Below are 21,232 nucleotides of genomic sequence, written 5' to 3'. Positions count from 1 at the left end.
AACCTTTCACAAGCTATTGAATCTGCCATCGAAAGGGCAATGGCTAAGGCAGTGAATAAGTAAATATCTAACCTCAGTGACTGTTAACCGCAAATCCTTTCAACTCAGACGACGCAAGGAGTGCAAGCTCAGATTCCTACAGTTCTTCAACAATCAGACACCATTGAAGCCACTGAACTACATAGCATGGTGCTGGATAAACTGTCTGAATGTGTTCATAATGCTGAGCAACCTTCTCCACAGGTGCAGTGACACCGTTGTACGCCTCAGCAGAGCACAAGTAATGCTACATATATGAAAATTGAGATCAAAGCCAACAAACGTACACGATCGTCTATGTCTGCGGACCTAAAGTATTAAAACTAAAAATAATGAGTTACTGATTGCAAGATACCAAAGAGGACAAGGCATGCGCCTCTGCGGTGCGCTCAGCACAATGGGTCAACTAAAGGTACTTCAGTGGAACTGCCGTTCTATATTCTGAGCCTCAACTGACTTACATTAACTCTCTAACCAACTTAACCCCGATATTATAATTCTACAAGAAACTTGGCCTACAGCTGAAAAAATTATAATTTTACAGTATTTCGTTCTTTTCGATTAGATTGTCCAACACGGGGTGGTGGTTTATTGATATGTAGTATTAAATAAATTATGTCATAAAGCGAAAATTGCTTTCAGGATGTCGGACTCTGATTGTGAAATAATAGTGTTACGTCTACGAGGGGTTTATTCGAAGCAGACGTAACGGTCGACTCGAGGGTATACCGCAGTGAACGCGCAGCAGAGAGCTCTTGCCACCAACCCATAGAGAAATAAAAGGTGAAGAGCGGACACTCCCGTAGACCCCAGCGGCCCAATCGACCCTAGCACACCTGGTGGTTGGTGAGAGCAAGTGGCGTGCACTTCCTGTTTCGGTTTCACTGGCGCAAATTTTGAGTTTTTATTTTTTTTATTTTTATTTCGATTAAGTTATTATAAAGAGAGATGCAGGTAGTGATAATTCACTACGATTTTATTCATCGCGATGTTCTTGTTCTTTTGTTCACTTGTTCTTTTGGAACAAGTGATCAATGTATATATCAGTCAAAGAGACAGAGTATCCGCAATGTTTTATTCAAAGGCAAGGTAGAGTCTGAGAATATAAAAAGCACAATATGACAAAGGTAGACAACAAATGCATCTCGCCTTACAAATAAATTGTAACAAATATTGTAACAAATACAGAGAGAACACAGACAACGCACACATTGCTAGAGTTGGCAGAAGCCGAGAAGCTGGTGAAGTATGACACACCGGGCCCGTGGGTAAGTAAGGATCTATGGCAAAAACACAGCGCACAATGCTGAAGAAGAAGGAAGAAGTGACATATACACAGCAATGAAGTCGCGAATCACGCCTGGGGTTAACCAAAATAATGCATAGAAAAAAAGAGTGCACAGAAACCACACGACACAATATAGCAGAAAGGCAAAGCTGCAGTGTGCTGGCTGTGCTTAAGAACAGCTAGCCCAAAATGAAAAAAAAAAAGCAGACTTGATGCCTGCTTGTCCTCAGAAAGGTAGGGCTTTGCAGCTTGCTCACTACGTGAAAGACAAACTTTATGCTAAACACTGGCAGGTCTTGTGGCTCTTCTTATCATCAAAAACTTAAGATCCCAGGTGATTTGCGTCTGGCTGTTGCTGTGACGCTTGCGAGCTAAAATAGATTGTAGTCATCACTTATCCAGAATTGTGGACCTTAATTGTTGTTACGAGAGCGGTATTACAGGGCTAATAAACAGCAGAAGGAAACCACTTTGGCTCATTATTTTTCACAAAGGCTCTACATCGTACGTTATCACTCACAAGCTATACAAAAATAAAATGGCAGCGTCCGCAGCCCCGTCAAACGCTACAAGTTTGGGTATTCTTTTGAAAATTTTGGTGGGTGAGATGAGGAGGTTGATGAGAAGCTAAAATACAAAAAGCGTGATAACGTGAACTGTGCCCACTTCATACTGTGTTCCTTACCCGCTCGAAGACATTTCAACAAGCGGTTTTGTTATCGATATATTACTTGAGCTGGAGAGATAAAGCATACACAGTGACCAAGCGACCCACAGTGAAGTGTACAGTTCGCCCACATTTGCTACAAAAATACAGACAGGATACCCAACACTCTTTTTAAGGTTATGCAAATCACTTCGAGCGAATACACAGTGTCCCTACTCCTCATAGCAGGTAACCAAAACAATGTATGCAACGAATGAGTGGTTAGTTTGGTGAGGCTGTCTCCGCAGTCTTTTGATAGTTTTCCGCTGTGCTGCTACTTTGGCTTGCAGATGTTTAATGGTTTGCTTGTACTTCATTGATGGAGACATTGTCGCTGGCACACAGGAACGCACTGCAATAAACAAAAAAATGGATGTAAAAGCGAAGAACAACTAATCCCATACGAGCACTTTCCTCGCTCTTTCAGACCCAAGGTGCACAACTTTCTGTGGTGCAAAGTTTTCGATTCCACTACCTAAAAACAAACCATTCACAATGTTGACAATGCACAAAAAAAATGAAAATCACTGAGAGCCCACCCTTACATTTTGTAAGTGCACACGTAGTGTCCTTTTGAGGATAGTTTCCTCAGAATGTCCTAAACATAAAATAGCACATTAAAAACAGCTGCAATAAAAGCATAGTCACCATTTTCTCTAGGGCACTCAGACGTGGAGCTGTTGGCGGAGACATCTTCTGGAGGGTCTTGTGAAGCTTGTTCGGTGCCTTAGACAGTGCTGTCGGAACAATCTTGCGAGCGGCCTGCGGAACCAACAAACCCCTTTGAATGATTAGCTAATCGATGCACAATACAAAACCAGTGATACATCTCTGACCCATAAAACTCTGACTTACAAAGATATACGTCAAGACCACGTACAAAGATCTTCAGAAGTTTCCAGGCCGCTATCCCTTGTAATGCAATGGTATCGCGGCCTGGGAACTTTAGAACACCTTCGTGCGTACGCAGTATCAGCACAGTACATTGGGAAGAAAAATCGTAGTTAAAATTTGTGCGGTAAAAGTATATTGTAAACGTCAAAAAATTTGTGGGCAGCTTGCACTAGTGGCACAAGGCTAGCGAAGAAACGAAGATAATGGCCACTTGGCTAGTCCAGATTTGCCTCCGGCACACCAAGAATTATTCGTGTTGCGAGCCTTCGGGAAACGTGTAGTGAAGCATGCGAGGCCCAGCGAACGCTTCTCAATATTTTGCACCGAGCCACCGAGCCTATGACCTAGCTGCCCAGCTATGCTCAGCCTACAGACGCTCACGTCCGTGGCAGACGCAGCACGCGTCGCCTCGGCTTGACGCCGTGCCGCCTTTGCTATACTGCATACGTTGCACAATGTTCCCGTCTAGCCGCCGCATAGAGCCACAAACTTTCTTTTTAGCGAACCTCCCAGTCCTTACAAGCTTCAGAAAAAGGTTACAACTGCTTGAATGAGACGCCACGTAAGAAACAAACTCGCACACACGAAGCGCAACGTGTGTGTGTGCATCTTTCTATGTTTGTTTCATGGTGTCTTATTCGCACAGGTGTAACCGTTTTCTGAAAAAAAAAATGACCGAACAAGACCAACAACATGTCATTCAACAAGCTTCGCTTGAAAACGTGCCTCACCTGTTATCTCACGCACGAAAACACCGACGCAGCCGACGTTGTCGAAAGCTTCTCGCTGCCAGTCATGCATGGGCTTGTCGCTGGGTGGATGGTGTTTATGACAGTACGACTGAAGAAAAATAATCACGTAAGGTGTGTTGAATAAATTGTTTTTATGTATAAAGAACATACCTAATTCGGGCGTATAATTATTATTTTGTGAAAACAATTTTGTTTCATTGATTATAACTGTTTTTTTTTGCGCTTGCGCCCTCTGACGTTTGATGAGAGCACTAGCTGGTTACGTAATCGTGACGCACTTCCTGAGGCCAGGTTTCGCGGAGTGTCCTCTCTTGTCTTCTTCTTTCTCTATGACCAACCGAACGTCCTCTTCTTCTGCTACCACCATGTTCCCCGCTACACAGGTGCACATACCTAAATTACACATGTGGTAACATTTCCCTCCACGCAGACGAAGCCCACTGGGCGAGTCAAACAGTCTCTCGAGGAATAAAGCACTTCAAACGTGCAACATGGACAAGTTCAGTTTTTGCAGACCGTCGGCCGTTTGAATGGAGACGCGCTATGCGGTAAACTAAATCACTGATACGGTCTACAACAAGATAAGGTCCCGCATAGTGCGCTAGCAGTTTCTCGCTCAAACCGCGTTTTCTAGTTGGTGTCCACAGAAACACTAGGTCGCCGCGATTGTACGTCACATGTCGGCGTCGGCGGTCAAAATGTGCCTTCGAGCGGTCTTGCGAAGCAAGAGTGCGCAAATAAGCAAGGCGTCTAGCTTCTTCTGCCCGACAGATGATCTCGGATATGCAGGGATCATGGTGGTCCAAAAACGGGAAGATGGTATTCAGGGTATGACGAGGTGGTCGAGCATATAGAAGAAAGAAAAGACTGTAGCCGGTAGTTTCATGCTGAGCGGTGTTGAATGCATATGTGATAAAGGGTAGAATACTGTCCCAGTCCTTGTGATCGGATGCAACATACATAGACAGCATGTTTGAGAGAGTTCTGTTCGTTCGTTCAGTTAGACCGTTCGTTTGGGGATGGTATGGCGTAGAGTGCCGAAACCTTGAAGCACAGACACGAAGCATCTCTTCCATCACGTCTGCTGTGAATTGTCGGCCACGGTCGCTGATTACGATTTTGGGAGGTCCATGTCGAAGAATTACAAAACGTAGCATGAAGGAAGACACATCGGCTGCAGTTGCCGATGGTATGGCAGCTGTCTCGCAGTACCGTGTTAAATGGTCGGTGCCAACGACTATCCAGCGATTTCCATCAGAAGACCGGGGAAAGGGTCTAAGGAGGTCAATCCCGACTTGCTCGAATGGAGTTCTAGGGGGCGGCACCGGATGTAATCTCCCTAAAGGAGCACTTGTTGGGCTCTTATGACGTTGACACTCGTTACAGCTAGACACGTATTGTTTCGTCGTCTGGCGCATTTTGGGCCAGTAGAATCTTTCTTGAAGACGGCAAAGAGTTTTTGCTGTGCCTAGATAACCGGATGTTGGGTCATCATGCATAGCCTGCAAGACATAAACGCGAAGATTCTTCGGAACCACCAGAAGATATCGTGAGCCGGTGTTCGTGTAGTTCTTTTTGTAAACTAGCCCGTCTCGGATACAGAAGCGCGTAGGCGATGATTTTGGTTTGGTAGCGAGAAGCTGTTGTATGGTGCTGTCCCTTTGTTGCTCGTCTTTAAAGGTCTTGTTATCGGGAAATGGTTGGTCGAGTGATGCAATGTAGGTATCGAAGGTGTCCGCGTCACATTCCATCCTTGGAAGCGGTAGCCGCGAAAGACAATATGCGTCAGCGTGACGTTGGCCGCTTTTAGAGGAAACCGTGAAGTCATATTCTTGTAGACTAAGTGCTCAGCTCGCCAGCCGACCAGATGGGCCACGCAGATTGACCAACTAGCAGAGAGAATGATGGTCTGTCACGACGGTAAGAGGGCGTCCGTAAAGGTAGGACTGGAGGCGCTGCACTGCGAAGACTACTGCAAGGCATTCTTGCTCTGTGACAGTGTAGTTACGCTCAGACTTGCTGAGCGAGCGACTTGCATACGCTACGACGTGTTTTTGATTATCCAAGCGTTGAACCAGGACAGCACCTACACCAATACCGCTGTCTTCTGTGTGAATCTCAGTGGGAGCGAGAGGATTGAAGTGTCGAAGAATCGGATGGGACGTCAAAAGAAACTTCAACTCCGAAAAAGCAGACTCGCATTCCGGGGTCCAGTCAAACTGCGCACCTTTCTGAAGCAGACACGTGAGCGGGTATGCGATATTGGCAAAGCCAGTAATGAATCAGCGAAAGTATGAACAAAGCCCCAAAAAGCTACGCAGTTCTTTCACCGAGTTTGGCTCCTTAAATGCCTTCACTGCGGCCGTCTTGGCGGGATCTGGTCGTATGCCTTCTTTGTTTACTAAGTGTCCAAGGACGAGTGTTTGGCACTCTCCAAAACGACATTTCTTTGAGTTGAGCACCAAGCGTGCTTTGCTTAGGCAGCCCAATACGAGGCCAAGGCGTGTGTTGTGCTCACAAAAGGTGCGCCCAAAAATTACAACGTCGTCCAAGTAACACATACACACTTCCCACTTCAATCCACGCAGAATGTTGTCCATAAATCGCTCAAAGGTTGCGGGCGCGTTGCAGAGTCCGAACGGCATCACATTGAATTCAAATAGTTCATCTGTTGTAACAAATGCCGTTTTCTCCTTGTCTTCCTCGTGCATTGGAATCTGCAAGTAGCCTGACCATTAGATGTGTACCTTTCAGGATACCACCCTTTTTCAATTATAAATTGTTATTTTCCCACTGGTGTAAAAAGTACTAATCACCTTAGCAGCGCTTTTGCAGCCTGTCAAAAGGAAACGGGTCTCGCAGGTGACTAATTCTCATCATTTTTCTTAGGGCAGAAAGACAGACCTGCGTGGTAGACGGCTGTAGAAGTTGACCATTGATCGAAATTTCTCGTGCATAAATAAATGACACGTAACATTTGTTCGAGGTCAGACTCAATCAGTGTTCGATTGGCCATTTTGTACCAGTGCGATCAATGTTTTGTTATGGTTCGTGGTTGACTCTGCAACTAACAGTGACCATCTTCAGGTAGTTTTTGACATTGTATGTTCAATAACAACTTTAGAGCAGCAACCTCGAGTACATGTCAACCATAAGAAATTTTAAACCTCTTAGCGTACGGCCATTTCAAAACTTCAGAATGACAATGGTCAGGAGATTGCACCTAAGAGCCGCTCCATACTAGAGGGATGTCGGAAACATTGAGAGTTCGTTATTCCATTGAGTAAACGGCCATCCTCTCGTTGCTGGACTGATGAATGTACGCGTGATTACAGAAGACGGAAAGCCGTTTGGAAGAAGCTTCTGAATAATCAATGTCCAACAAATCAGAAAGACTATCAGTTTTTTGCCGGCGTATTTAAGCGCACTGTTAAACGCGCGATAGAAGAATATGACAGTCGACATTTTGATTACCTTTGCAAATGAAACAATAAGCGTGCTCTGTTCGCGTATCTGCGGTCAAGAAAAGTATTACCAATACCTTCAACTTTAGAATCATGTATCTTGACGCCGCAAGAGATTACCGCCTCTCTGGAAGAGATAGCTAAAGGTTTAGAACATCGCTTTAGAACAAATCCCTCAATCATTCACAACATGCAGGTATCTATGCATGAATTTACAGAAATTTCCGTATCTGAATTGACTGAAACTGTACTTTGTTTACCAATGACTGCCCCTGGACTGGATGGAATTACAAATTCCATGTGAAATGTTTTACTTCAAGAATCACCTAATGTTCTTTTAGATATTGTGAACTATTCGTTGAAGAACTCACGGATACCGCCAGAATGGGAACTAGCTAAAATTGTACTGTTGCTGAAGAAAAAAAACGGCAGATACATATTGGAAAACATAAGGCCAATTGCCTTGACATCAAATCTGGTGAGATTGATTGAGAGAATTATCTATACTCCAATCAATAGATTTATTGACAAAAGGTCCATTCTAAGGCTCTGTCTAATCGGGTTCAGGGCTGGGTTTTCCATATGAAATAATCATGTTGATTTAGAAAGTCCTATACAATTAGCCCGCTGGGACAACAAATATACAGATTTATTTACTTTGAATATCGCTAAAGCATACGATACTGAAGAGCATGATATTCTGATAGATCAACTGGAATCCCTCAATTTTCCGGCATAAATAGTAACGTAAATTCACAAATTCCTTTTGGACAGGAATTTCTATTGTTTTTAATGCGGTTTTTCATCGACTATGTACACACAACTGAAAGGAGTACCGCAAGGCTCAGTGCTGTCCCGGGTGTTATTTAATGTGCTAATGAGCATCATTGCACGTAACCAGGACATAACTTATGTTTATGCAGACGATATCACCTTATTTGCAACGGTAGACACCGTTGCAAATAAGGTGATATCGTCTACATAAACATAAGTTATGTCCTGGTTATGTGCAATGGTTCAGGGCTGGGTTTTCCATATGAAATGATTATGTTGATTTAGAAAGTCCTATACAATTAGCCCGCTGGGACAACAAATATACAGCTTTATTTACTTTGAATATCGCTAAAGCGTCCGATACTGTAGAGCATGATATTCTGATAAATCGACTGGAATCCCTCAATTTTACGGCATAAATAGTAACGTGGATTCACAAATTCCTTTTGGACAGGAATTTCTATTGTTTTGAATGCAGTTTTTCATCGACTATGTACACACAACTGAAAGGAGTACCGCAAGGCTCAGTGCTGTCCCCGGTGTTATTTAATGCGCTAATGAGCACCATTGCACGTAACCAGGACATAACTTATGTTTATGCAGACGATATCACCTTATTTGCAACGGTAGACATCGTTCAGACGTTACACGACCGCCTGCAGTCTTATCTTACCACCCTGGAGAACTAGCTTGATGAGAATCACTTATTTACTAAATGCAAGTAAATATGCCCTCCTTGTCTTCACCTTAAAATACCCCGTCCACATCTCATTATGTTACCACTCTGAGGGCATACCACAGGTGGAATCTATTAAATATCTTGGGGTAATTTATAACGCGTCTCTAAACTGGCGCCAGCACATTGAATACATAGCAGGAAAGGGTGCACGAGCCGTCCGCATGTTACGTAGGATAATCAAGTACCGAAGAGGCGTGAGAATAAATGCACTAGTAATGATATACCAAATATATGTTCGTTCTATTTTGGAATTTGGATGCGTGCTTTTTTCTGGTGCTCCAGCCTACAAAATCCGGGATCTGATTCATTTACAAAAAGAACCGTTACGCTTATGCCTTGGTCTACCTGAAACGATTTCTAACTGCGTTTTATATTTAACATCGACAGTTCCTTCTCTTTCGTGCAGGTTTTGTATCTTGACCATTGAGACAGTATTCATATCCTCTCTGGAATTATTTTTTGGTGTTAGATGGCCACGGTCCCGAACACCACAAATATTATTTGTACAACGTTGACTAGACCCGCTGAATGTACGTATCAGCGAGATGAAGCCGACTAGCGATAATTCACCCCATGTGGATATTCAATTTGACGACATTTTCCCTAATAATGCAAAGTTTCTCCCCCAACACACTCTAGATAGTTCATTGCAAGAACACTCGGAGAGCATCAAAATAAGTGTAATTATTGCTACAAATGCATCACAGAGTGACGAAAAGTCAGCTGTTGATATATTCAACCCGAATTTGGATTGGTCCTATTCGCTCCGACTACTTGAGTTCATACACGTTTTTGTGGCTGAGTTTCTGGCAGTGGTACTCGCCTTACGAAAGTTAAACGCAGAAATTTCATGGGCTGTTATGATTACAGATTCTCTGTCTCTTTGCACTGCACTTTCTGTTGGTGCTGAATTGCACATAATAAAGGCGTTTCGTGCATTTATACCCCCCCCCCTTATTTGAGAAAAGTTAGATTAGTTTGGGTGCCGAGTCATAAAGGGTTGCTCTTAAACGAAATGGCCGATTCTTTAGAGAAATTGGCAATAAGTGGGCCACTTTTACCGTGTTTCCTACCATCCGCCTATGTAACGGCTGCGCGATTTTGCAGGCGGACCATTATGGAAAGGTCCACAGGTACATCACTCACAAATTCAACGAAATATTGGCACTTACTATATCCCTGGCACCAATCTTGAGACACACGCAAACTAGAAGCCGCAATTACGAAGCTGCGCTGTAGGGTGCCCAAACTAAATTTTTACCAACACTGGTCTGGTCAGGCTCTTTCTCCAATTTGCGCTTTTTGTGGCGAGCCAAAAAACTATGGATCATTACTTTTTGAGATGTAGATGATTCACTACAGCTCATAGATCCAAGTTAAAAAATAGTTTACGTGCTATTCGAAATAATTTATCCATGCCCACGATTCTGTTTTTTGAAGCCTCTATTACTGGGTTTGTCAGTGCGAAAGTTTCCGAAGCAGTGCGGAATTATCTGAATGAAACAAGACTAACAAACTAACAATATTCTTCTGTGTTGACATAGGCATAACTTCTCTCTTTTTTAAATCAGGTTTTGATCTAGCTTATTATCTATTACTAATACAAAACTTAATAGTAGGTACAGATCAGTGATCATCAAAATTTCATTATAAAATTTGTAACGTTTTCAATTTGTAAGTTCCTTTACTCTAAAATTGAATAATACTTAATAAGACCACTTGATTATTGGCCGATCCCCCACAGTGGGTATGAGCCACAAGTGAAGGGCAACAAGAACAAGAGTACTAGCCGCGGGTGCTGGCTCGCTCAGTTGTTCCTTTGACCTTCGATGTAGCCAGACGATCGTGTCCGGGTCTTCTTCTTTGTTTGTCGCACTTTGCTCTGGTGCCGAAAACCATCCGGTTGTCTGGCCCTCGACTTTCGACAATAGACCGATGCCGAGTACAGTGCGGCTTCTACCGGACAGCCATCACCAAGGCAATATCGACTCTCGACACCCTACTGGCGGACTCGATGACCCCTGCTCACAGGCTCCAGGAGCTCATCGACATCATTGTGGCGAAACACGCCCACCTCATCACCTTCGACAAGGGGATTCAAGCTGCGCTACATGGTGAAGACCTGCACTTGACTACCACCAATGAATACGAAGATCGGGTCATCTGCGCTCAAGCAAGGGTTCGCCGCGCAACCGCGCCCGTATCCGTCGCCGTCACAACTACTTCGCGCAGTGACCCTTTCGCATGTACGTCGCGGCCGGCCGCGACGTTGCCATCGCCCGGCCTTCCGACTCCAACTACACCTTCTCGCATTGCACTGCCCGAGCTGGACATTCCTAGTTTCTCCAGAGAACGACGCGACTAGCAAAGATTTCGGGACCAGTTTCAAGCAAGCATCTACAACATCGACTGGATTCCGAAACTCGATAAGTTCCAACACTTATTAGCGTGCCCGGCTGGGGCCGTATATTCAGCCATTCGAGGCACTCGCCTGACCAAAGCGAACTATGACGCCACCATTTATTTTCTGTCAGACCGCTTCGGCCGTCGCAACATGCTAGTCGACGACCATCTCGACAGTTTGCTGTCAGCCGCACCACACCGAAGTTCCGCCGACGTTACCAAGCTACGAAATTAATATAATGAAGCCACCTTCGACACGGACGCCCTAAAAAGGCTCGGAGTGCCTCCAGGAAAATATTGCACGGTGCTGCGGCACGTCCTCTTGAAGGCGTTACCTCCCGACTTCAGCATTCTGTATCGCCAATGGCAGAAAGAATCCATGCTAACTGAGAACGCCACAGCATCCCAGGAAGCCCGGTCACAAGTGAAAGACCTGCTGAGCTTCATGAAAGTACAAGTAGAGATAGCGGAGCAAAGCGGTCTCCAGGAACCAATATCTACCAGCCGCAGGCTTCCACAGCGAGACATGCCGACCCGTCAGTCACCCTTACCCTCTGCTGTCAACAGAACTTCGACCTCCGTATTTGCAGCCCTGCGATCTGTGCACCTCTCCCGAACATATTGTCCAGGAATGCTCTGAACGTCTGTCTTCTTCTGAAAGATATGCGCAAGAGGCTTCACGCAGAGATCCTCTCGTCTCGACGTCGCGGCAGGCCGCGACTTCGCTTTCGACCAGCCTCAGGGCTCTTCCCGCATCAATGTCGAAGCAAGCGACGACTCCGCCTTCCAGTGGCCTGCCGACATGAATGTCAACCATGACTCGAACTAGTTTTGAGCGTACGCCGAAAGACCTGCCGCTTTCCACGCGATCCACGGCGTTTCTATGCAAAGACTCGTCCACAAGGAGCGCCATAAAGATCTCGATGTCCAAGTGAATCCCCGGGTACACCCTGCCCATCGACCAGTAGGACCCGGTTTCCTGCAGTACGAGCTGCAGTTCATCAAGGCAGTCCTACTTCCCAGATCAAGAGGGCGAACACATGTACTATCCGTAGCACGGCACTATGAACCTCCAGGACTTGCCACCTAAACTGCAACACCCGTAGTCCTACTTCTCGTCCCACATGTGCCTCAAGCCCGATCCTGGCGATAGGTTCTCCAGTTGATCTCCCCTTAAATCCAACCGATTCGACGATCGAAAGTGCAAGCAGCAGCCCTGCTACAAGCCACGCTCAATTGAGTACTTGCACTCCATGACCATGTGTGACGCCACCGAATACGACAAGTACACACTCTATAACAACAGATCAACACTATATACAATATATACAGCCGAGCAGTGGAGGCCGGCTGGAATATGTGCAATCGCCACATGACAGAGCTCCAGCACTACGCCACGCACCTCATGCAAGAAACCGGCGGAAACGAGGACGTTCGCGAAGCGAGACCAGTCGTCACGAAGCGAGATTAGGGAGACCAGATGGGCCAGTCGTCTGAAAACTCCTGCAGCGATGTCTGTGACGATGACTCCAAAAACACCGTCATTCGTCAGACTCATACGCCCGAAAATGTCAGCTCGACGTGCGCCATCGCTCACGATGTCGAGAGGGACGCCGACAATCCACTACTGGCCACAGAGCACGTAGACAAACCCCCCTGCCTCCGAACGCGGCCGAGATTCCCACACTTGGTGACGTCACTATCCGACGGAACCGAAATGCTTCAGCGTAATCGTCATCCTCTTCAAGCGAGGAAGAAAAATCATCGTCGATCTTGCAGTCTTCATGAAGATCAGGAGGGAGCACCAGTGAGCCAGGAACATTCCAAGAACTACCTGACACCCGAAGTGGTCAAGCAGTGCATAATCGCGCAGCTACTATAGAGGCGTCAGAGGTAATATCAACAACGGTTGGTTAACATGACTTTGAAGAAGTACGCGAATTATCAAGAAGCCTCGTGAGTCAACGAAAGCAGGCCGAAAGCTGACTCTTCCTACTACAAGCGACGAAAGAAGTGCGAAAGTCACCAGTATGACCTGCAGATGGCAAACAACGTGACCATGAATTCATCTGGACACTACAGCGAGCATGAACGACCTCCTCCGCAAAACAAGCCACAGCCTCCGCAAGCTTTATCACCATTGGCAAGCGTTCCATCGTCTCCGTGTAACACCTCGCGCCTTCAGACGTTCGCATCTTGTTCGCAAATCTTCGGCTGAACCTCTGCTGCTGTGCACCCGAACATTGCCGCGAGTTTCCCGGCCGCGGGAGTGTGTTGCAAATAAAGGAGGAAGAAGGGGCGGCGGGCACAAGTACGAGCTACAGGTGCTGGCTTGCTCAGTTGTTCCTTTGACCTTGGGTGTAGCCGGACGATCGGGGCCGGATTCCCTTCTTCGTTTCTCACAGATATCGTGCACGGTGGTGCTTCCGGGCAAGGAAAAAACGGCTTGCTTTTCACACCTCCCCGTTATAGCCACCCTGTCGGTGGAAATGAATTGAAGGGCACAAAAAATAAGAACAAATCAAAAATAGATAAATCACAGCTCCCTATATATGCACAAAATGTAGGGGCTGGATATTCCCGCTTTGTCAAAAGAAATTAGTGGAATAGAGGTTCAGGGATTGTCATTGCATTGCCACAAAAGTTCGTTCCGGACAGCGTACTCAGGGCGTATAAGCGGGATAATGTGAGAGCGTTTACATGCACAAGCTGTGGTGTCACCTAACGCAAAATGAATAATGTCGGTTTTGAGGCCATTCGCGTGTTCGAGTTCTTGTTGCTCACAATGACACATAATCTCCAGCGTCGCACGCAATGGTCGCCGCTCTATGAAAACACAGCTGACACACATTACGCGCCTTGCACCAGCAACTCGTCCAGTGGGCATCGTCTGCCAACCGTGAAGTGAAACGGGCTAGCCAAGATTCGACGTTCAGGAGAGCGAGGCTGAACTGGGCCGTGAACTCTGCTTCAGTAAGCTTCACTTCTGACATGCCCATCTTGTAAATAAACGCTTTCTATCGTCACAATATGAGACACACCGAAAGTTCCAATTTATATGTCACAGATTTGTTTACACCGATCGTCCTCTTAGGCCTAGGCACGTTCGAAATCTTGAAGAGTGATCTTGAAAATTCCGCAAAGTCAACCGTAATGCTCGGTCATCGAAGCAACCTGCAGAAAGTCATTTTCCGAGAACAAAGTTAGTCCCTCAACAGCAACTTCAATTCGACACGGGCGTCCAAAACCGCTGAATAAGTTTACGTGGACTACGTAAGTAAACATGGTAACGCCAAATCTGAAAATGGCGTGCGTAAGGTAAACGTATACGGTTCCTTTGGCATTTTAATGTGGCTATTTCGCTAAGTCGGTTATACTATAACTGTTTAATGCATTGGGTTAACTCTCTCCAACGGTCGGTCTCTGAGAGCAGTGGTTTCGCTGGCGCCTCGGATAGCCGAGGGCATTTCTGTGGTGGTGATGATCGAATGGCAGGTGGGCGCTGTTGCAGAATTTTTCGACTTGCGTCGTTGTGTTTTTGGAAGGGAATTCCTTTCTGCATAATAGATTGTAGGTTCCTATTTTGGTGAGTTGCTTGAATACATTGTATGTATTGTTTTAGTTGTGTGTGTGTGTTTTTTTTTTTCAAGTTTTGTGCTACGGGCTTCAGTGGTCTGGTTACTTACGACAGCATTACCATCTTTGAACCTATCTCTACTTTCATCGCGAAGGAACATTGAGTCTCTCAAGTTATTACATTCTATAATTTATTCGACGTGCAAACTTTCAAAAGATCTCTACTTAACATGTTCCAGACCTTCTTCAACACGCCGATACCATCTTTTGAATATGACACCATTCTACGCCCGTACTAACACGTTTAAATTTAGCTTCTTTCCACGAACTGTCGAACTTTGAAATAACTTATCCGGTGACATACGTTCTTTGCCCTTAAATGAATTCTTGTTATCCATAAATACCCTTTGACCGTTTTTCTTTTTCCGTTTCACTGTTTACTGTGTTCTCTTCCTTGCCACCATGTCTTCATTATGCCACCATGTGATGCCATGTATTGCCACTTTGTATTTTGCTTTCCTTCGCAAAGTATTACACCATGTTTGTTTTGTACCGGCCTGTTACCCACTCCTGCCATAGCCCTTACGGGTTGCAGTATGTAAAAATAAATAAATAAATAAATAAACTAAAGAGGTCAAAACAGAGTCACCCACCAACCTTCGGTTTTCAGCAAAGTGTTGAAGCAGGGGCTCTGTTGTTCCCGTACATATATGAAAAATGTACAGTACAATAACATTGTTCTCTACAAGAGAAGTTGTGAGAACAGAGAGGGCAGCTATTTGCCAGCTCGGTGACAATATCTCATTGCAAAATGAGCCCTATAACTTATGGGGGGTGCAACCTCCGAACATCCCCCACCCACTTCCCCCTCCCGCCATCTTTCATTACGCAAACATACCCTATGTCTCTCGCGCTTGAGCTCATTTTCAGCCACGCGAATCCATGCTGGTATTCCCTCGTCTGGCTTTCCTTAACAGGCTGGAAAACCTACCACAAACCCAGATATTTACTAGTACTACCTGCCAAAGTATGACAGAACTCCACTACACATTTATATAGCAGTTGCTGCTCTCGCCCAGGCTTGCGCCGGTGCTCACGTATGTTGAGTGTGAAAAATTATTATGAACGAGAAATTATACACCAATTAACGTAATAGCACTCCTAAATCTATAGCATCTGCAAAAGTGCTACGTCGAAGCCCATGTGTATCACCGCGAAACTGTTATGAGCTCATAACAACAGCCCATTTCGGTGGCATACTATACACCGACGCCATCGGTGTGCGCCTCAGTTATCGCGCACAATGAGAAAGAAAATTAGGGTCCGAGGAGCAGTAATGGAACCTCTGCGTGTGTGACATTTATGATGATATATGATGTCTGGAGTTAAAGGTACTAACTATGACCATACATCCATGAGAGACTATGGCGGATAATTCAATTCAGTCTACTGTGTACTAGCGCATTGTCAAGCCTTTGTCAAATTAAGGCAGGAGCAACGACACATCAGTGCAAGAGTATGTGGAGGTGATTCTCATTAAGAAGAGAAGCACAAGTTGTATCAGTTGTTTCACTTTTCCAAAATGAGATGCAGTTCTTCGATATGCCAGTGTGAGAGTCTTTTTGTCGGTATGCGCGCATGCGCAAACAGTTCTAATGTTGTGGATTGTTCTTTCAAATGAAGAGTCGAAGTTTAGTGTCCAACGTTTCTGCAGCTTTATACTTTTTTTTCACGTGTCCTTGCTAAGTTTGTGTTATCATGTGATGGTAACCAACTCGCCCAACAACAAGTCTCACTTGTACGTCTCCTTCCGACAGGCTTATTGAGGAAATCGCCACCGACGACAAGGCCAAGCTACGTGGAGTCCTCAAGAAAATTGCAGAGTGCTGCTTCAAGCAGGACAACTACCACCTGGCAGCCAAGAAGTTCACCCAGGCAGGCGATAAGGTGCAGGCTATGAGGGCGCTCCTGAAGTCCGGCGATACACGCAAGATAGTGTTCTTCGCCAGCGTGTCCCGGCAGCGAGACATATACGTCTTGGCCGCCAACTATCTCCAGACGCTCGACTGGCAACGAGATGCTGACGCAGCAAAGAACATCGTCTCTTTCTACACCAAGGCCAGGGCCTTCGATCTGCTGGCCGGCTTCTACGAGTCCTGCGCTCAAGTGGAGATCGAAGAACGTCGGGACTACGAGAAGGCCTTGGCGGCCCTGAACAAAGCACACGAGTGTCTTCAGTTGGGCGGCGACACGTCCAAGGCGGCGGCGAGGATCAGGAGCCACATAGATGCCATTCGAAAGTTTCTCGCCGTGCAGGAACTGTACACGGACAGTCCGCTCGAAGCGGTGGCTCAGTGCGAAGATATGACCAAGCTCAATCTAGAGCCGGCAGTGCGCAAGAGAGACTTATTTGCTTTCCTCGTGCAGCACTACGTGAATGGAAAGGACTACGCCGCGGCGAGACGTTGCTTGCAGGAGCTCCAGATGGCTGTGCCTGGAGTCGCGGTCTCCGACTACGTGGACGCTGAAGTTTTGAGACTCGTAGGTTGGAGCTCGGATGAACGTCGCAGTCTTCAGCAGATGTCACTACTCGCGAGGTGTGTCACTGCTAGCAATGGTGCGGCCACAGAGCGAGATGAAGACCGCTACAGCTCGGACGGTGAGGTACAGGAGGAACTGTTCGACTAGCTTGGAACGACGCCTTTGGAGCCAGATAATCACCCTGTTTTCTTTTTTTTTTTTTCTTACGGGTCTGGGGAGGTGGCAAAATGGCACAGATATATTAATAGGAAGCATAATAATATTGGAAGAACACAAGTTTTGCTTATAAAATGTGAGGACAGCTTGGTCCGGCCAACCTCTGGTTACCTACGCTCAGGGCTCAAGGCTCCTTTTATGAACGGGGTGGGGGGACGAGTAGGTGACCTTAGTTTTTACATGTGTACATTCGCGCATAGTTTATGAATTTCAGACAAATAAAAGCGTTATTCCCGATCTATTTGAGCTTTTATTTATTGTGCGCATACAATCAAGCACTTACAGAAATCACATTTTAAGAACTTTTTTAATTAACTCGGGATATCAGTGATTAGAGATATCTGCACTCGAAGCAAATAGGTCATGCTGCAACGCAGGACATTAAATTGAGAACTTTGTGCAGGCCAGAGCTATATTTTATTTTCATATCTACTAACATAAATAGGCAAAATGCGCGTGCCTTTGAGTATCACACTAGACGGATGCATTTTGGATTAAATTGCAAAAAATGAAAAATGCACGAAAACTAAACGAATAAAAAATGACTGGCGATGTAGAGAGGTGAAGGTGCACCATCACTGATTAACGAGCATGTGGTCTCCGCTCAGCTTCCTTGTGAAACGTCCTGATGTCTGACAATCAACATCAACCTGCCCTCGCAGTTGGCTCTTTCATATGGACTTATACCGCTGACAGCCACACACCTACGGCAGCACTCAGCTGCTCTGAAAGGTTTGTTAAGAACCCTCAATGTTGGCGTGTTTTTTTTTTTTGATTCGCATAGTTGAAGAAGCAAATATAATCTCACCTGAGTCAGTATAGTATTATCAAAACTACATTTCAACGGTAATTAAGTTCTTCATAAATGAATTCACAGTGATCGTGGCACATTGAGGACAGATCTGAGCCTAAAGGTCCAAACAGGCCTAAACAACAGCTTTACTAAAAATCCGTTCTGACCATTTTCACACTTCAAGCAGACACCTTCAAGCAGACACTTATGGCACTAGCTAGACAACCAAGAACATGAAGCATAAATTTATTTGCTTGTGCTATGCCGCTCAAGGTTGAACTTTGAGCTTCTTTCGGGTGCCTCTGTGTATTACTTCAATATCAAGTGGTTTCCAGACTTCAAGTGCTTTGTAAACATCCTGAGAAGATTTCACTTCTGTATTTCCAATCTTCACAATGATGTCACCAGGCTGGAGACCGGCCCTGTAAAAAAAAAAACTGTGAAAAAAATTGGCCGCGGATCTGCATGGTACATTGCAAATGCCCCCGAAAGACGATAGTCTTGCGTCTGGAGAGAGGGAACAAAACATTTATTTGATGTTCTGCGCAAGAAAATAGGTGAAAGGTATTCTGGAGGCGCTGCATTAGAGTGCCTCGAGCATGCAGCAGAGGCGAACCAGCGCATCGAGGCACATTAGACGCGAGCGCCATCTGCCAGTTATCTTCGAAAATGAAGGAAGGCATGCGTGCCTGCGGAGAAAGATGCCTGCCATTCTCGGAGGCGATAAGGTGTAGAACGCAAAGCGACGGGAAGGTGCCACCACCGTGTCGTCTGATCAAAGCATTGGGAACGCTTGCCTTTTCGTGCAAGCGCTGCATTTTCAGCGCAGCGTGATAAACGCTACGGTCCTTAGAATTACTTGTGTGTGCCTTCTCTAGTATGAAGGCACACATACAAAACATCGACGTGTTGTTATGTACCTCTGATATGCGCAATGATTGCTTTTTAATTGACAATCGCACAAGTATGAACGCTGAATCTTGAACAATACTGGTGGGCGCTGCGGATGAGGTCAACCGTTTGAGGTATCGTTAAGGATGGACAAACAGACAAATGTACAGACAGACAGACAGACAGACAGACAGACAGACAGACAGACAGATCAAAATTTTTCCGTCAAAGGTCTCCAAGAAAGACTATCGTCTTTAAAAATGTCTTTCAGCCAGGCACCTGTAAGGTTGGAAGACACTAATGCGATGATACCTTTTGTCAATCATACTTGCAGTATGTGGGCCTTCAGATTTGTACACTGCTTATGATTAAAATATAGGATTAACATTTTTTTAATTGGTGCCAGTGTTCTCAATGGCATAATTTAAATAAAAAGAGAGTTCTATTTCTCATAAAGGCCAAGAGCGGTCAATGCAAAAGACGATGCGTCCAGATCCTTAAGTCAGGACCGTGGAGGTGGCGAGGGGAGCCTCGTGAAGGCTTGAACAGGTTCCCAAAAGGTGGTCGAGCGTTGCCTCTGTGTGTGGGGCAATGCAAAAGGGGCATGTCATTGCTTCAAAATAGATATGACAGAGCACTAACACACACGGATGAGAAATAAGAGAGAGAACATTCTATTAAACATATAAAAACAAAGCACGTGGGAGGGAACGCTATAGTCCGGGCTCCCTATGATGATCTCGGCGACCACCCTGGCCAATTGAACCAAGGCCTAGCGCACTTCGGGAGGCCCTTCTCAGAGGGCATCCTCCCACAGCTCTTTAGTGCGGAAGCGGAGCAGCATAGTGGGAAGGGGAGGAAATATTTTTGCGGCACATTCCATCATGACGTGAAATACTGTTGGTGAGTGGCCACATCTCGGGCAAGAGTATGCGTAGTGGTCAGGGCAGAATTTATGCATGCAGAGGAGGTTGGGAAAGGTATATGTTTGGAGTTGGTGGAGTGCCACCTGTTACTCCAGAAAGAATGAAAGTAGGTGGCGGCAGCATGGTGCAACCTAGCTGTGGTGTAGTATGTCACTATGTCTTGAAATGCGAGTGGAGGGCCCACTTGATATGAACTCCCAGCCTCGCCATGCTGGGCAGCTTGGTGGGTAAGTTCTCGAACGACCGCGTCAGTGCGATCATTACCCCGCATGGAGGCATGACCAGGAGTCCAGAGCAAGTGGATACGTTGTGGGCTAGACGGGTCTGTTTGGTGTCTTGTGTAGGATGTTATGAGCCAGGTTGGAGAAGCCGCATCCCATTAGAAATGCTTAGGATACTTGCTGTAAACTTGTTAACACAATGCAGTCTACTTATAACGATACCACATGTAACGATATATTGGTTATAACGATGGGTTGACTTACAGGGTTCATAGCACCCGAGTGAAACAAAATTCAATGACTTTAAAGGACCAAAGAGGTACTTTTCAAGGACCTGAAATAACACTTGAAACCACAGAAAATGACAACCCCACTTCTTCCAGCATAAAGATTGATAATGATGATGATGTATGGTGCTTTATGGCACAAGGGCCAATTGATGGCCAAAAAGCGCAATTTCAGTGATTAGAGATGTGAACAATAATATGGTGCATGGCTGTAGAGGGGCCTTAAAATTCCTCGCGCTACCACGGGTAAAAACATAAATATTAAAATGATGACAGTTGCGTGAAATATGTGCAGTGAAAGGGGATGTCTAAAGATCATAATAAAACCATGGTGGAGATGTAATACCGCAGCAGCGGCCTCGGTACAGAGGTCGTGCTACTGATCACCTTGAAATATGCAGTGAAAATTACGTATATCTTTTAAAGATGTAAAAATGAGTGAATTTTAAAAGTCGGATACCTATCGATAAGCATCCCAGGGTGCAATGGGAGCTGCTGTCGGTAGGGCAGTAAAAAGTGCTTATTTCTTAGAGAATCTAACTCATTGCACTGGACGAGAATGAAGAACCGCAAGTCGTTCTCCACATCTCTCACACAATGGTGGATCACTGGCAGACAGAAGATATGAATGTGTAGAGCATGTATGTCCTGTCCTTAGCCTTGTGAGTGTTACTTCTGTGTGTCGCAATCTTGATAGTGGCAGCCAATGACCAAGCTGTGGC

At 45.5% G+C, this 21,232-nt stretch overlaps 2 protein-coding genes and 1 long non-coding RNA gene across 5 annotated transcripts in view; 1 reads left to right on the top strand and 2 right to left on the bottom strand.

Annotated features, from left to right (window-relative positions):
- Positions 1-17,633, top strand: part of rempA (intraflagellar transport protein rempA) — a 95,109-nt gene extending 77,476 nt beyond the window's left edge. The window contains exon 6 of the mRNA XM_037414268.2: positions 16,453-17,633. Within this exon, the coding sequence (XP_037270165.1) occupies positions 16,453-17,323 (871 nt within the window). The 3' untranslated portion in view covers positions 17,324-17,633. The remainder of the gene's footprint in view (positions 1-16,452) is intronic.
- Positions 1,096-8,028, bottom strand: LOC142776702 (uncharacterized). Its single transcript, XR_012887729.1, has 3 exons — positions 3,659-8,028; positions 2,682-2,795; positions 1,096-2,385 (listed from the first exon to the last, which is right to left on the bottom strand). It is a non-coding gene; the product is annotated as an uncharacterized LOC142776702 (long non-coding RNA).
- Positions 17,634-18,415: 782 nt separating the features above from the next.
- HtrA2 (HTRA2-related serine protease) overlaps positions 18,416-21,232 on the bottom strand; it is a 123,494-nt gene continuing 120,677 nt past the window's right edge. For all 3 annotated transcript variants that reach the window (XM_075880861.1, XM_037413036.2, XM_037413035.2), the window contains one exon: positions 18,416-18,607. In XM_075880861.1, the coding sequence (XP_075736976.1) occupies positions 18,454-18,607 (154 nt within the window). In that variant the 3' untranslated portion in view covers positions 18,416-18,453. The remainder of the gene's footprint in view (positions 18,608-21,232) is intronic.

This window comes from Rhipicephalus microplus, chromosome X, assembly GCF_043290135.1.
Source record: "Rhipicephalus microplus isolate Deutch F79 chromosome X, USDA_Rmic, whole genome shotgun sequence".
NCBI classification, from domain to species: Eukaryota; Metazoa; Arthropoda; class Arachnida; order Ixodida; family Ixodidae; genus Rhipicephalus; species Rhipicephalus microplus.
The sequence above is the reverse complement of the archived record's forward strand: the minus strand, read 5'-3'. Positions and strand labels throughout refer to the sequence as shown.